Raw genomic sequence first — 13357 nt, 5'->3', positions numbered from 1 at the left:
GAGCCATGTTGCAGTGCTCCGTGTGTGTTAATACAGTGGTGCCTCGCAAGACGAAAGGAATCCGTTCCGCGATTCTCTTCATCTAGCGGTTTTTTCGTCTTGCGAAGCAAGCCCATTGACGGCTTAGCGGATTAGCGCTATTAGTGGCTTAGCGGCTTTTAGCGGCTTTTAGCAGCTTATCAGCTTAGTGGATAAGCAGATAAGCGGTTTAGCAGCTTAGAAAAAGGGGGGGGGGAAAAAAAGTCGGAAAAACTCGCAAGACACTTCGTCTTGCGAAGCAAGCCCATAGGGAAATTCGTTTTGCGAAGCGCCTCCAAAAAGGAAAACCCTTTCGTCTACCGGGTTTTTCGTCTTGCGAGGCATTCGTCTTGCGGGGCACCACTGTACGTAAATAAAGTAGATTAGCCAAATGCTGAGTTGCTGAGGTCTGTTACACAAACTGCGAAGACTCTACGGATCCCTAAGTGTGCCAATGTCTGTTGGCATCGGTCGCAGTGATGTTCGGGCAGAAGACAGCTTCTGAAGCTCCCGAACAATCAACCAGAAGGGAGGGAACATGCCAGTCAGACATGTGTCTCTGCCAGGGTCCTACTCAAGAGTAGGACAAGCTCCTGACAGTCCTTTAGTCTGACCCCCAGCTAAAGCATCAGTGACAGATGGCTATTCAATCTCTGCCTTAGAACCTCCAATGAAGGAGAGTCCACGTGGCGTAGTGTGGGTTCTCTGCACCTGGAGCATGTATGCATGCACCAGGATGGGGTGGGGAGTGGAGGATGGCCATGCCAGCCCCAAGTCCTCACCACAGACCAAACCTCAGCAGCCTGAGCCAGAGACAAGGGAGACGAGGGGAGGGAGAAGGGGGCTCGAAGGGGCACCCCATTTGCAAAGGAGGAGGCCGCGAGAGCCTCTTGCCTCTCCTTGGTGGGCGGTGGTGGTGGCACCCACTGCCTCCCTCTCTGTCGACTGCCCAAGGGTGGCGGGTGTGTGGACATCCCTTCGCTGGCCATGAGGAGAAAGAGGTGCCCCTGCTGCTGCCCTAGCCCTGAATGCGCAGCCTGGGCATGGCTTGACAACTGAGGGAGCCTGTCATGGGGGTGCCACGGGCCCCCACCACACCCCTGGAGTCCACAACCTCCCGAGGGGGACCATTCCACTATTGAGCAGCTCATACACCAGAAAGTTCTTTCTGATAGTCAGAATCTCCTTTCTTGTAAGTTGAATCCATTGGTTCAAGTTCTACCTTCCAGAGCAGTAGAAAAGAAGCTTCCATCCAAGGTAGACAAAAACTAATTGAGCAGTTGTTTGTATTATTATTGTGGTGGCTGTTGTTTTTATTTATTGATCACTTTCCCTCAAGGCTATGTAAAAATAGAGCGGACCAACTAAAACACAGTGATGAAACAACACAAGAGTAACAGAAAATAAATTCAAACACTATGCAAAATGGTCACCTGTGGCAGAGACTTCCATCTAGGAAAGCTTGCCTAAACAAAAAAGTATTCATTTTTGTAAAGTGCAGGTAGGAGACACCTGCTGAATCTCCGTGGGAATGCTGTCAACAGGCCTGTTCTGTGGTTTAAACTTTTAAGACGAACCAGCCATTTTTATCATTATTCAATTTTGTGATTAATGGTATTATATTTATCCTGTAAATCTTGCTGTACACCGCCAATTATTGTGTATGCTGGTCAAAGCTATGACCTGAGGTTCAGGGAGAACATTAGGTCTACAAACATGCCCACATGTCAATAATAGCAATCCCACTGGCCTCTGGTAAAGTCCCAGTTCTAAAAACATTTGTTCTCAGTGTGGCTCCTCTCTTGAATCAGGCACCCATGGCAAGGACCCTGCTTACCCCACCCTAGTTCCAGCTCTGGTCCTAATCACCTTCTTTAGAGCCTGCTTGACATCCTTGTTCCTCAGGCTGTAGATGAGGGGGTTTAGCAGTGGAGTGACAAAAGTGTATATGAGAGCAAGATGGCGGTCGTCATCCTCTGACGAATCTGTCTTGGGACGCAGGTAGACAAGGCTGCAGCACCCATACTGGATGATCACCACTGTCAAGTGGGAGGAGCAGGTGGAGAAGGCCTGTTGCCGCCCAGTTGTTGAGCGGATCCGCAAGATGGCAGTCACAATGTAGATGTAGGAGATGCATATTATAATAAAGGGAATAGTCAGGACTGTGACAGCAACACTGTACAACACAGTCTGGTGGATATGGGTGTTGGCACACGCCAGGCGCAACACAGGTGGCACGTCACACAGGAAATGGTTGATTTCGGGCTGGTGGCCACAGAAAGGCAAGGTGAAGATCAGCACTGTCAGCTCCAATGAAACCACAATACCAAGCATTAGTGAGCCAACCACAAGCCATGTGCATATCTGCCAGGTCATGATGAGGCTGTAGCGAAGTGGGTGGCAAATGGCAACGTAACGGTCATATGCCATGACAGCCAACATGAAACAGTCTGTGCCCCCTAGTGCCAGAAAGAAGAACATCTGTATGCCACAATTTGCAACTGGGATTGGTCTATGGGCATCTAAGATGCTGGACAGCAGTTGAGGCACTGTTACAGTGGTGTAACAGATCTCCAGAAAAGAGAGGTTGCCCAGGAAGAAATACATGGGGACGTGTAGGGAATGATCTGTGCAGGCCACCCAGATGATGGAGACATTGCCAAAGAGGATGATGAGGTAGAGCAGAAGGAAGAACGTGAAGAGGAGACCCTGGATCTCAGGAACAGTGGAGAATGCCCGGAAGATAAACTCATAGGCAATGGATTGGTTGCTCTGTTTCGCAAGTGCCAAGTACATCTCATCAGTCACTGTACAAAAGAAACAGTGGGTTAAACATCAATATGCTGTTCTCAGTTATTTCACTGGAATGTGTGGTACTCAAATTCTTGGCATGATTATCAACCTCAGATGTTTCACTGCTTTCTCCATACAACTATGTTACACTGTACTGTAAATGTGGCAATCACCACAAATGCAGGGTGTCTGAAGGACAATATCCTCCCATATGAACCTGCCCGGGCTCTAAGATCTTTGGGAGAGGCCTTCTTCCAGTCCCGTCACCCTCACAGACATGCTTAGTGAGGAGAAGAGAGAAGACCTTTTTTGGCGGCGGCTCCCAGACTTTGGAACTCCCTTCCTAGAGAAGTTAAACGGGCTCCCTCCTTGTTGTCCTTCCATCTGCAGGTGAAGAATATTCAATTCCAGCACGTTTTGGGGAAATGATTGTTTTTAAGGAAAGGGCTTTTAATAGTGTGGTTCTGTTGTTGTTTTTACTATCTGTGTTTTAACAATTTGTTCTTATACTGTTTTTATAGGATTATAATTGAATTTCTTTTTAACTATTATACTTTATATGTACACCTTGAGTTCTAGGGAAAAGGCAGGTAATAATAAAAGTAACAACAACAACAATATAGAATGCCACTGCATGAATATGAAATAGATGCTTTGTAATTATTAGTACTATTTTAAACATCATGCGATTAATCTGTGTTTTCCCCTCACAGCATACTTAATGCTTAAGTCATTATGATCACCACTTATTTCAGGAATACAGAACTTGTAGTTCTCCAGATATTGCTGGACTACAACTCCCATCATCCCTGATTGTTGGCCATGCTGCCTGGGGGTTATGGAAACTGGGGTACAACAACACATGGAAAGCCACAGGTTCCTTATCCCTGCCTTATTTTATGTTAAATAATTTTATTCATGTTATATTTTTTATAGTTTGTAGCCAAAACCATTATGCATTAAACATTCTTCCTAGTGAAGAATAAAATGAAAGCAAATGGCATAGAAAGGAAGAAAGAAAGAACATGACATGTGATTGGGGAGAGAGACAAAATAGCAAAAAAAAAAACAAAACACAAAAAAACCCAACCCTCTATAGTACTGTGAATAAATTAAGAGGGAAAATATCATCATTTACCTCAGGGCTGTCCAACCTCTCAGGCCAAGAGGGCTGCAACACAGAACCCATGCACCACACACTGAATTAAATTCCCATATTATAAATTAATGTGTTCTCAATTTGAAACCATACTGGACCCTGCTTAGCTTAGCAAATATCCTGGCAGTTTTATTGCTGCACCACTAGGAGGGGTTGTATTTCCCTTTTATGTAAGTTTAATCATTAAGATAGTTTGCCAGGTTTGCCCTAACCAGTCGGTTATGGCAGGGGGATTTTTATTTTTCCATTTTTGTATAATACACTGAATTGCTGTTGTCAGCAGTGTAGTAATCACCTGCATCCCTACTTTGTTTAATAAGCAGGATTTGAGACCCTAAAACTGAATGTAATAATATAGTCGATAATGTAGTAAAGTTACTTCAAGACCTGTGTTCATGTTGCATTTCCTTTCATCATCTTCCTATCTTGATAACTAATTTGTGCACAGGTCCCACACTGCGGTGACCCCACTGCCGACCAAACTCAGGTCAATAGACATCTCAACACACCCAGTATTGACCAGGACCCCCAGCCCCTGGTGGCATTACTGAAGTGGCCAGCCTTCCTTTTTCAGTCCTGGCAGCAACCCATTGCATTGGTTCCACTACGCAAGTCCACGAGTGAGAACCACAGGGAGAAATCAGGGCAGCCAGCAGTCTCCCCTTAGTCTCACAAGCGAATAGTTTTGCTCGGTGTTTTCTCATAGTCAGACGATTTCCCCAGCAGCACAAGCTGTTCATTTTATATAGGCATCCTGCTACTACTGTGGTATCTGGGCTAAAAAAAGTAATTTGCAAAAGATGTGGGGGTTTTTGGTGGGGGGACGAGTGTGATACAATTGTGATTGGTCTGGAGAGAGTGGACTTAAGGCTCATCCACACTTCCCTTTGTTCTCTGATGTCCATTTTTCCTGTGAATTCTAGGCACAGGTCTGAGAGGTTGTTTTTTCCCCATCCTGTCACTTTCCCTGGGAAAACCCACTGTTTATTGCTGAATCAGAACAAACATCCATCTGCAGAAAATTTGATTGCCATTTGTTTAGATTCAGCAGTAAACTGTGGGTTTTCCTACCCAGGGAAAGCAGTGGGATGAAATAAAAACCTCCCCAACCCACGCTCAGAATTCACAGGCCAAACAGAAGTGTGAATGAGCCCAGAAAGAAGTCTTAATTATTCCCTCCTTCATCATTGTAGCTGCCCAGGTCATCCAGTGAAGCAAAAAAGCAAGAGATTCAGGACGGGTTGGGGTGGGGGAAGGACTTCATACAGTTTTTTCAAACAAGGGGAATCACTACCATTAGGTGTGCTAAAGGTCACCAACTGAAAAAGGATTAGACAAATTCGTGGAGGTCAAGGCAATCAGTGCCTGCTACTTGTGATGATGGCTAGATATGCTGTCTTCAGGATCAGAGGAGTGGGCCTCCCAATGCCAGTCACTGGGGGCACAATAGCAAGAGGTACTTCTGGGCTTCCCATAGGTGTTTGGTTGACCACTGTGGGAAACAGGATGTTGGATGATGCCTTTGGTCTCATCCAGTAAGGGTCTTCTTATGTTCTTAAGGAAATTCCCTCACATTGCGGTTTTGGAAAGATTATCCATCTCTGCTGGTCTGCCCTTCATATTTCAGCCATGAGACGTGTATCTCACGCAAAGCACTAAAAAAAACCCCAAGTGTAGGAACATAGGACTCTGCCTGATACTGTCCCTTCTTTCTCCACCACATGCTGGAGATGTGAGGGTTTGAATGCAGACCTTCTGCATGCAGACCAGATGTTTTACCACTGAGCTATGGCCCTTCTCCCACTGTCTATCTCTAGCTTCAGGTCTTCATCCATAATGCTGTTGGTGCGAATGTTCAGAAGGTGAGTTGCCAGGCTACTGCTCATCTTCATCTTTTCCCTTTAATAAGCTAGCCGGATTTGTAGCTCCACAACATTGCAGGAAGAGAATGTTGTTTCCAAAGCCTTGGAAAAATGAATGAACCAATGTAAGGGAGAGCCAGTGTTTGTGGAATGGACCCTTTCTCCACTGTGAAATGGACAAGTGCTATTGTGCTTTTTAAAAAGTAACGAAAGCAGTCTTGTGGTACTCTGAAGAGTAACAAAGGTATCATGACATAAGCTTCCATGGAGTACAGACCACTTCATCAGAGACATCCCATGTTATCCTGAGTCCACGAAACTTATGATAAATTTATTATCCTTTAAGGTGTCAAAAAACTCTTTGTTCCCCCCCCTCCATGACGTACTAACACAGTTCTGAACAAGAGGGAGGTTCCTCATCTCTCAACTTCAGCTTTCTATTTCCCAATCCTCAGAGCTTTGGGGGCTGCATAGTTCATCTCCCCTGTAGTGAGAACCAGATGGGATGGTGGGCTCAAAACTGGGTTCAAACCCTTGTTCAGCCATGAATCTGACTTTGAGACCAACATGGAAAGAACCTGTCTGTTACTGACTACATCTGTAACATAATCTCTTCTTACCTGGTTAGGTTTCTTCGGACTCACACAACCACAGTCAAAAGTCGGATGCGGTGCACCTACTTGCAATGTCCTTTCTTGGGATTTTGGTACCAAACAGGAATGAGTTAAGTGCAGTCCCATTAAATATTAGTGTGCGGGAGGGACAGTATTATTTTGCCCCACTCAGCTTTGTCCATTTTTAAATCCAGAATAGCAATGGTACTTAGCATGAATCTGATTTGTGTGCTAGGGTGGGAAGAGGTATTTAAACCTTCTCCCTTCACTGAAATTACAGTGGAATCAAAGCAGCCTCTTCTTCCATGTCCTGTCACCATCTAATTCTCAAGTCAATTAGGGTACTATTTATTTTTCTCTGAAAGAAGTGAATTATCCCCAGTAGGGTTGCCTGATATTTTTTGTTCATTGTTTTAGGAGAACATCAGCCTCCACTTCAGAATCCTACAGTTGGAAGTATATTAAACAAACAAATAAACTCCCGAAGGCCAATAACTTATGATAAGCTCATTACAACCTTTCTGTCCCAACTTTCCCACAATGGAGGTAATAGCTAATTGTTGCAAACTTTAGACAGATCTCAGGCAAGGTATTCCATAATTAATGGAACAGTTATTTCTCTTTTTAATTTTTTTATTTCATAAAATGTATACATATCATAGAAAATCTCAAAGCTCAAAAAGAATAAAAGAATAAGATTGTTGATAAAAACAGATAAGGGAAAACTTTAAAACATTCAAAAGATTAAATCAGCGATAAACTAAAAACATTAGAAGACACATCAACTTTCTACATATCTGAGTAGGCTTATCTAAACCAAAATGTTTTCAGCAGGTGCTGAAAAGAGTGCAGTGATGGTGCCCGTCTAATGTCAATAGGCAAGGACTTCCAGCATGTGGGTGATGCCACGTTGAAAGATTTATTTCTTACTAATGTGGAACAAATACCACTTGGCACCTGTAACAGTGCCAGTTCTGCAGATTGGAGAGGTTGAGTGGGCATATATGGGGTAAGGCAATCTTGCAGGTAAACTGATCCGAAATTCTTCAGGGCTTTATATACGAATAGTAACACCTTGAACTTGGTCCGGGAGCAAATTGGCGACCGGTGAAGATTTCAGAGCACAAGCGTTCTTTGTTGACAAGGTCTCACTCTGAAATGAAAGGCTGCAAATGCTGTGACCTTTCCTCAGAGGGGAGTTATTCCACCTCCATTATCATTTTGGTCGCCCGTTTCAGAACATTTTCAGAACATTATTTGAGGTGAAGTGACCAAACTGTACAGAGCATTCTCAATGCTGTATACAGTCATACCTCATGTTATGTTTGCTTCTGGTTGCGCATTTTCAGGTTGTGTCCTGTGACGACTCGGAAGTACCGGAAAGGGTTACTTTTGGGTTTCACCACTCGCACATGCTCACAAAATGACATCACACGCATGTGCAGAAGTGGCGAATTGCGACTCATGTGTGCCCAGATGTGGGTTGCGTTCTTTTCAGGTTGCGAACAGGCCTCCAGAATGGATCCCATTCGCAACCAGAGGTACCACTGTAATGACATTATGATCCTGGCAATTTTAATTTCAATTCCTTTCCAAATGACCCTTTGCACGGAATTTGCTCATCTTATTTATTGTGTAAGAACAGCTGAGAGCAGTCATTATATATGTAATTAAATTTTCTGTTTTACAATTTAGAATACTCATTTAAACATCCCTTCTCTTTCCATTGTTCATTTTGCATATCATAAATCCCTGTATATTTTATACAAACTAAACCATTCAGTATTCCATTATTACACCCATCAAAACTTATTTACACTGTTGAATTTATCTCAATGCTGTCAATGTTTTCAAGTGTACACTCTGAATGTATGTTCTTCTTGTTCTCTTATTCTATAGGTTAAGTCCACAAGCTGCACATATTCCATCAGCTTAAGTTGCCATTCTTCTTTATTTGGGACCTCGCTCGTTTTCCCTTCGTTGCATAACCTCATTCTGCCTCCTGTTTCTTAGACATGGTAGATGGTTCTATGGAATGTTTGGTACTGGATTTCCCATATGAACAGGAATCAGACCTGAGAGTCATTAGTTCCCACCATGGCCTTCTTTAGAGCCTGCTTAACATCCTTGTTCCTCAGGCTGTAGATGAGGGGGTTTAGCAGTGGAGTGACAAAAGTGTATATGAGAGCAAGATGGCGGTCGTCATCCTCTGACGAATCTGTCTTGGGACGCAGGTAGACAAGGCTGCAGCACCCATACTGGATGATCACCACTGTCAAGTGGGAGGAGCAGGTGGAGAAGGCCTGTTGCCGCCCAGTTGTTGAGCGGATCCGCAAGATGGCAGTCACAATGTAGATGTAGGAGATGCATATTAGAATGAAGGGAATAGTTAGGACCATGACACCAACACTGTACAGCACAGTCTGGTGGACACGAGTGTCGGCACATGCCAGGCGCAACACAGGTGGCACGTCACACAGGAAATGGTTGATTTCGGGCTGGTGGCCACAGAAAGGCAAGTTGAAGATCAACACAGTCAGCTCCAATGACAACACAAGTGCAAGGATTAGTGAGCCAACCACGAGCCATGTGCATACCTCCCAGGTCATGATGAGGCTGTAGCGAAGTGGGTGGCAAATGGCAACATAACGGTCATATGCCATGACAGCCAGCAGGAAACAGTCTGTGCTGCCGAGTGCAACAAAGAAGAACATCTGTATGCCGCAGCTTGCAACTGGGATTGGTCTGTGGGCATCTAAGATGCTGGACAGCAGTTGAGGCACTGTTACAGTGGTGTAACAGATCTCCAGAAAAGAGAGGTTGCCCAGGAAGAAATACATGGGGACGTGTAGGGAATGATCTGTGCAGGCCACCCAGATGATGGAGACATTGCCAAAGAGGATGGTGACATAGAGCAGAAGGAAGAACGTGAAGAGGAGAGCCTGGATCTCAGGAATGGTGGAGAACGCCCGGAAGATAAACTCATAGGCAATGGATTGGTTGCTCTGGTTTGCAAGTGCCAAATACATCTCATCAGTCACTGTACAAAAGAAACAGTGGGTTAAACATTAATACATAATTCATAGTTATCTCACTGGAGCATGTGGGATTCAAATACCTGGAATCTTGATTATCAGCCTCAGACTTTTCACTCCTATGCATCTAATTTACCATGTAAATACCACATGAATACAGACTGAATTGGTTTTAGATCCCATACAATACCTCCCATGCAAATGTCCGTGAATCATTATGAAATATTACTAATAATTATAAAATATTTATTGAAAAAAAGCATGCAAGTTTCTAATCTGTTCAAAAGCTTTACTTACAGAATTTAACTCCAAACATCTTAAAACAAATAAAGTTACATTCACCTAGTAGAATAACTTTCCAGCATAAGGCATAATAATTTAGATTACAAATATATTGTATTCAGAGCTAAAATCAAAACCCGGTCTCTTCTCCATTGCAGCCTCTTTTAGCCTCAGGCTTTGTGCTCAACACAGAGATTAACACGTGCATTCTCTTCCTCAGCCTCAAAAACCACACACCCAACATGGTTGCCTTGCTGATTAGCATATGCATAGACCTGTAATACTATCTCTTTCATGTGACTGTGAGCTAAAAACCTTGTGAATGAGCTACAAAGATACAGTCCCATTAATGATTAATCCGGTAAGCTCTTTTCAATGGAAATTTCCAGTCATGAAACTCCATATACAATACTGGCACATTATATATTTATTTCCCATTTCAATATACATTAAACAATTAGGTAAAGGTAAGAAGCTAAAGGTAAAAAGGTAAAGGACCCGTGGACATTAAAGTCCAGTCAAAGGCGATTATGGGGTGTGGCGCTCATATCACTTTCAGGCCAAGGGAGCCGGCATTTGTCCACAGACAGCTTTCTGGGTCATGTGGCCAGCATGACTAAACCGCTTCTGGAGCAACAGGACACCGTGATGGAAGCCAGAATGCATGGATACGCCGTTTACCTCTCCGGTGCAGCAGTACCTATTTATTTACTTGCACTGGTGTGCTTTTGAACTGCAAGGCTGGCAGAAGCTGGGACAGAGCAACGGGAGCTCACCCCATTGTGGGGATTCGAATCGCCAACCTTCTGACTGGCAAGCCCAAGAGGCTCAGTGGTTTTAGACCACAGCGCCACCCGCGTCCCCTTAAACAATTATACTTAACAAGCTGTGCATGCCTCACTGCCTGTCCTGTGCCACATAAAATAGCCTGTTGGCCTCAGGTGCAGTGACAGACACTGTTCCTTTGCTGGTGTTGAATTAAGAGTCTGCTGCCGGTCCAGCATAATTGATATTGGTGGGGTTGGGGGAGAGCAACTAGGCCAGGGAGAGTGACTGGAAACAGAAAAGAGGTGAGCGCGAAAGGGCAACCTACACTTTGCCCCTAAGTAAATAGGTGATTGGCCACTGTGGGAAGCAGGATGATGAATTATCCCTTTGGTCCAATCCGGCAGGGCTTGTCCCCCCTCATGTTGCTGCTTTTTAAAGAGTATCTCTCACTGCTGGTCTGCCCTTAATGCTTCAGTTGTGAAAATATTGGGTCCCCTGTTTCCATAAAGTTGAAGGTGGAGCAAAAGAGGAATTACTGCTCATATACATATACACTTATCCAGCTTTTACCTCAGGCAAGCAGGTTTCAAAAACTTGCCAAGTCTGTTTGACCAGATTCAACAATGGCACAAAGGAAATGTGTGGACACTGAGAACTGAAAGCCTCTCTCAAAGCACTTCAGCTCTTCAGATCTTCACTCACTGTCAGGTATAAGAGTGGGATATATACACTCGGCCTGAGTGTGCAGAGTGGTAAAATATTACGCTGCTGTTTATCTTTTTTACTTTAATAAATCAGTTAGATGTGTGCTCACAGACACAAGAGGAAGAGGCCCCAGTTCCAATAGCTAGTGCAAAATGGATACAACATAGATTAAAGGAGAGTCGGCATTTGTGGAAGAGGCACCTAAAGAAACCTTTTGCCCATTCTGGCTTGCTTTGGTTGTAAAACTAACAAGTGCTGTTGTGTTTTTAAAAAGACTCTTCTGGCATAAGTTTTTGTGGAGTATGCCCCACTGCATCAGATGCATCAAGTGTTTTTCTGAGTCCAAGATAGCCTATGCCATTAAAAATGCTTTATTCTTAATGGTACCACAAGATTCCCTGCTGTTTTTCCTGCAACACACTGACAGCTGCCCCCTCAGGACATTGTTTTGCTAAGTTTCTCTTCTGTTGACTGCAGTTCCCTCATCCATTTGGCCAGAGCTTTTAGAGGCTGCATATTTCACCTCTTAAGTAGTGAGAGTGAGAGTCAGTGCAGTGTAGGGGACTGGAGAGTAAATATAGGGCTTATATGCACACTTACCTTTTCTCCGCTCTTTCCAGGTACAGTCCATGATTTAAACTCTGTGTCTGAGCATCCCCCCTTTTTTTTTTGCTCTGGACTTACCCTGTAAAAAGCCATTCTTTAAAGCTCAGTCAGAGCAAATATCAATCTGCAGAAAATGCAAATTGAGTTTCCTCCAATTCAGCTTTAAAAAGTGGGGTTTTGTGGGGAAGAAAGACCCCCCAAATGCTCAGACACTGAAGGTTATATCACAGACCTCTGCTTGGGAAAAGTGGGGCAAAAACTAAGTGTGGATAATCCCTTAGACCTGGGTTCAATTCACTACCAGGGCATGAAGGTTACTAGATAACACTGGGAGTGGAAGAGGGAGAAGGTATATTATCTCTTCAGAGCAATTATGGAATAAACATAAATAAATAAAATTAATGCACTTTAAACAGGGACAAGATGAATCCAGATAATGCACTTTAAACAGGGACAAGATGAATCCAGATGCAGCTGTCCACCCACAGAACATAAAGGATTTCCACAAGATTGTTGCAAGAGTAAAACGGAGAGGGAGAGAGAACCTTGCATGATGATAAAATGTTATTAATAAATACGTAGTACTTCACTGAGATCTGCAGCACTAATGCAAAGCTGCATTAGCAAGCATGCTCAATTGCAGTACAACCGCCCCCCAACTTTTCAGTCCACAGGAACAATCAGTGAGTATCAGCATAGTGAGAGAGAGGACCATTGTGTGCAAAAACACTTGCCTTTCTGGTTCCAGAAAAAGTCCATTTGGCCCAACATTCAGTTTCCAACAATAACCAACCAGATACCTTGGAGAGCTCACAAGCAGGGCATGAAGATAATGGATAGCCTTTTATCCCCAGCACCCTCCCTATCCATTGCACAATTGAGTAAATGATTTTTCATGAGTGTTCTGTCAAGCAGGGATGGAGAGTAGCCTGTGGCTCTTTAGATATTGTTAACTGCATGCTGGTTGGGGCTGAGGGAAGTTGAAGTCTAACAATATCTGAAGGAAGTGTATCTTCCTCCAGATCTGAAGATCTGTGTATCTGAAGAAGTGTGCATGCACACGAAAGCTCATACCAAGAACTAACTTAGTTGGTCTTTAAGGTGCTACTGGAAGGATTTTTTTTGTTTTGACTATGGCAGACCAACACGGCTACCTATCAGTATCTGGAGGGTCACTGGCTCCCATCCCTTTAGCAAAGGATAAGAAGTGGATTAGGCATGATTTGATTGATTGCATGTAACCCGTTTAAGAATAACATGGAAACAGCTGGCTTTGTAACTGGCTATGCCTGCAAGGGGCTCTTCTTACCTTACTAAGTTTCTTCAAACTCACAGGATGACAGTCAAAAGTGAGTGCTCCTTCTGGCGATCTCCTTTTGCTGAGATATTGGTTCCCAAAAAGGAAGGCAAGTATCAGCAAGCGAGTGATATGTCCAGCGTTATTTTCACCCCACTCAACTCTGTCACCATTTCTTATGCAGTATAGCAAAGCATCTTAGGGTATTCTGGTTTATT

The 13357-nt window shown here is 43.8% G+C and overlaps 2 protein-coding genes across 4 annotated transcripts; both read right to left on the bottom strand.

Moving 5' to 3' along the window:
• Positions 1-1653: 1653 nt before the first annotated feature.
• Positions 1654-2814, bottom strand: LOC310838777 (olfactory receptor 10Q1-like; the record flags this gene model as incomplete). Its single annotated transcript, XM_083726453.1, has 1 exon — positions 1654-2814. The coding sequence occupies one exon, from the start codon at positions 2812-2814 to the stop codon at positions 1852-1854; it is 963 nt and encodes a 320-aa protein (XP_083582579.1). The 3' UTR covers positions 1654-1851.
• A 4355-nt stretch (positions 2815-7169) lies between these two features.
• On the bottom strand, positions 7170-13357 carry LOC310852270 (olfactory receptor 10Q1-like). 3 transcript variants are annotated; one of them, XM_083755524.1, is made up of 2 exons: positions 13152-13357; positions 7170-9486 (listed from the first exon to the last, which is right to left on the bottom strand). In XM_083755524.1, the coding sequence occupies exon 2, from the start codon at positions 9473-9475 to the stop codon at positions 8516-8518; it is 960 nt and encodes a 319-aa protein (XP_083611650.1). In that variant the 5' UTR covers positions 9476-9486; positions 13152-13357; the 3' UTR covers positions 7170-8515. The 3 variants fall into 3 exon arrangements, with proteins under 3 accessions (XP_083611650.1, XP_083611651.1, XP_083611649.1); XM_083755525.1 differs by lacking the exon at positions 13152-13357 and adding an exon at positions 9824-9853; XM_083755523.1 differs by lacking the exon at positions 13152-13357 and adding an exon at positions 9779-9821.

The sequence above is a fragment of the Podarcis gaigeae genome, assembly GCF_964106915.1.
Source record: "Podarcis gaigeae genome assembly, chromosome: 1".
NCBI classification, from domain to species: Eukaryota; Metazoa; Chordata; class Lepidosauria; order Squamata; family Lacertidae; genus Podarcis; species Podarcis gaigeae.
The sequence above is the reverse complement of the archived record's forward strand: the minus strand, read 5'-3'. Positions and strand labels throughout refer to the sequence as shown.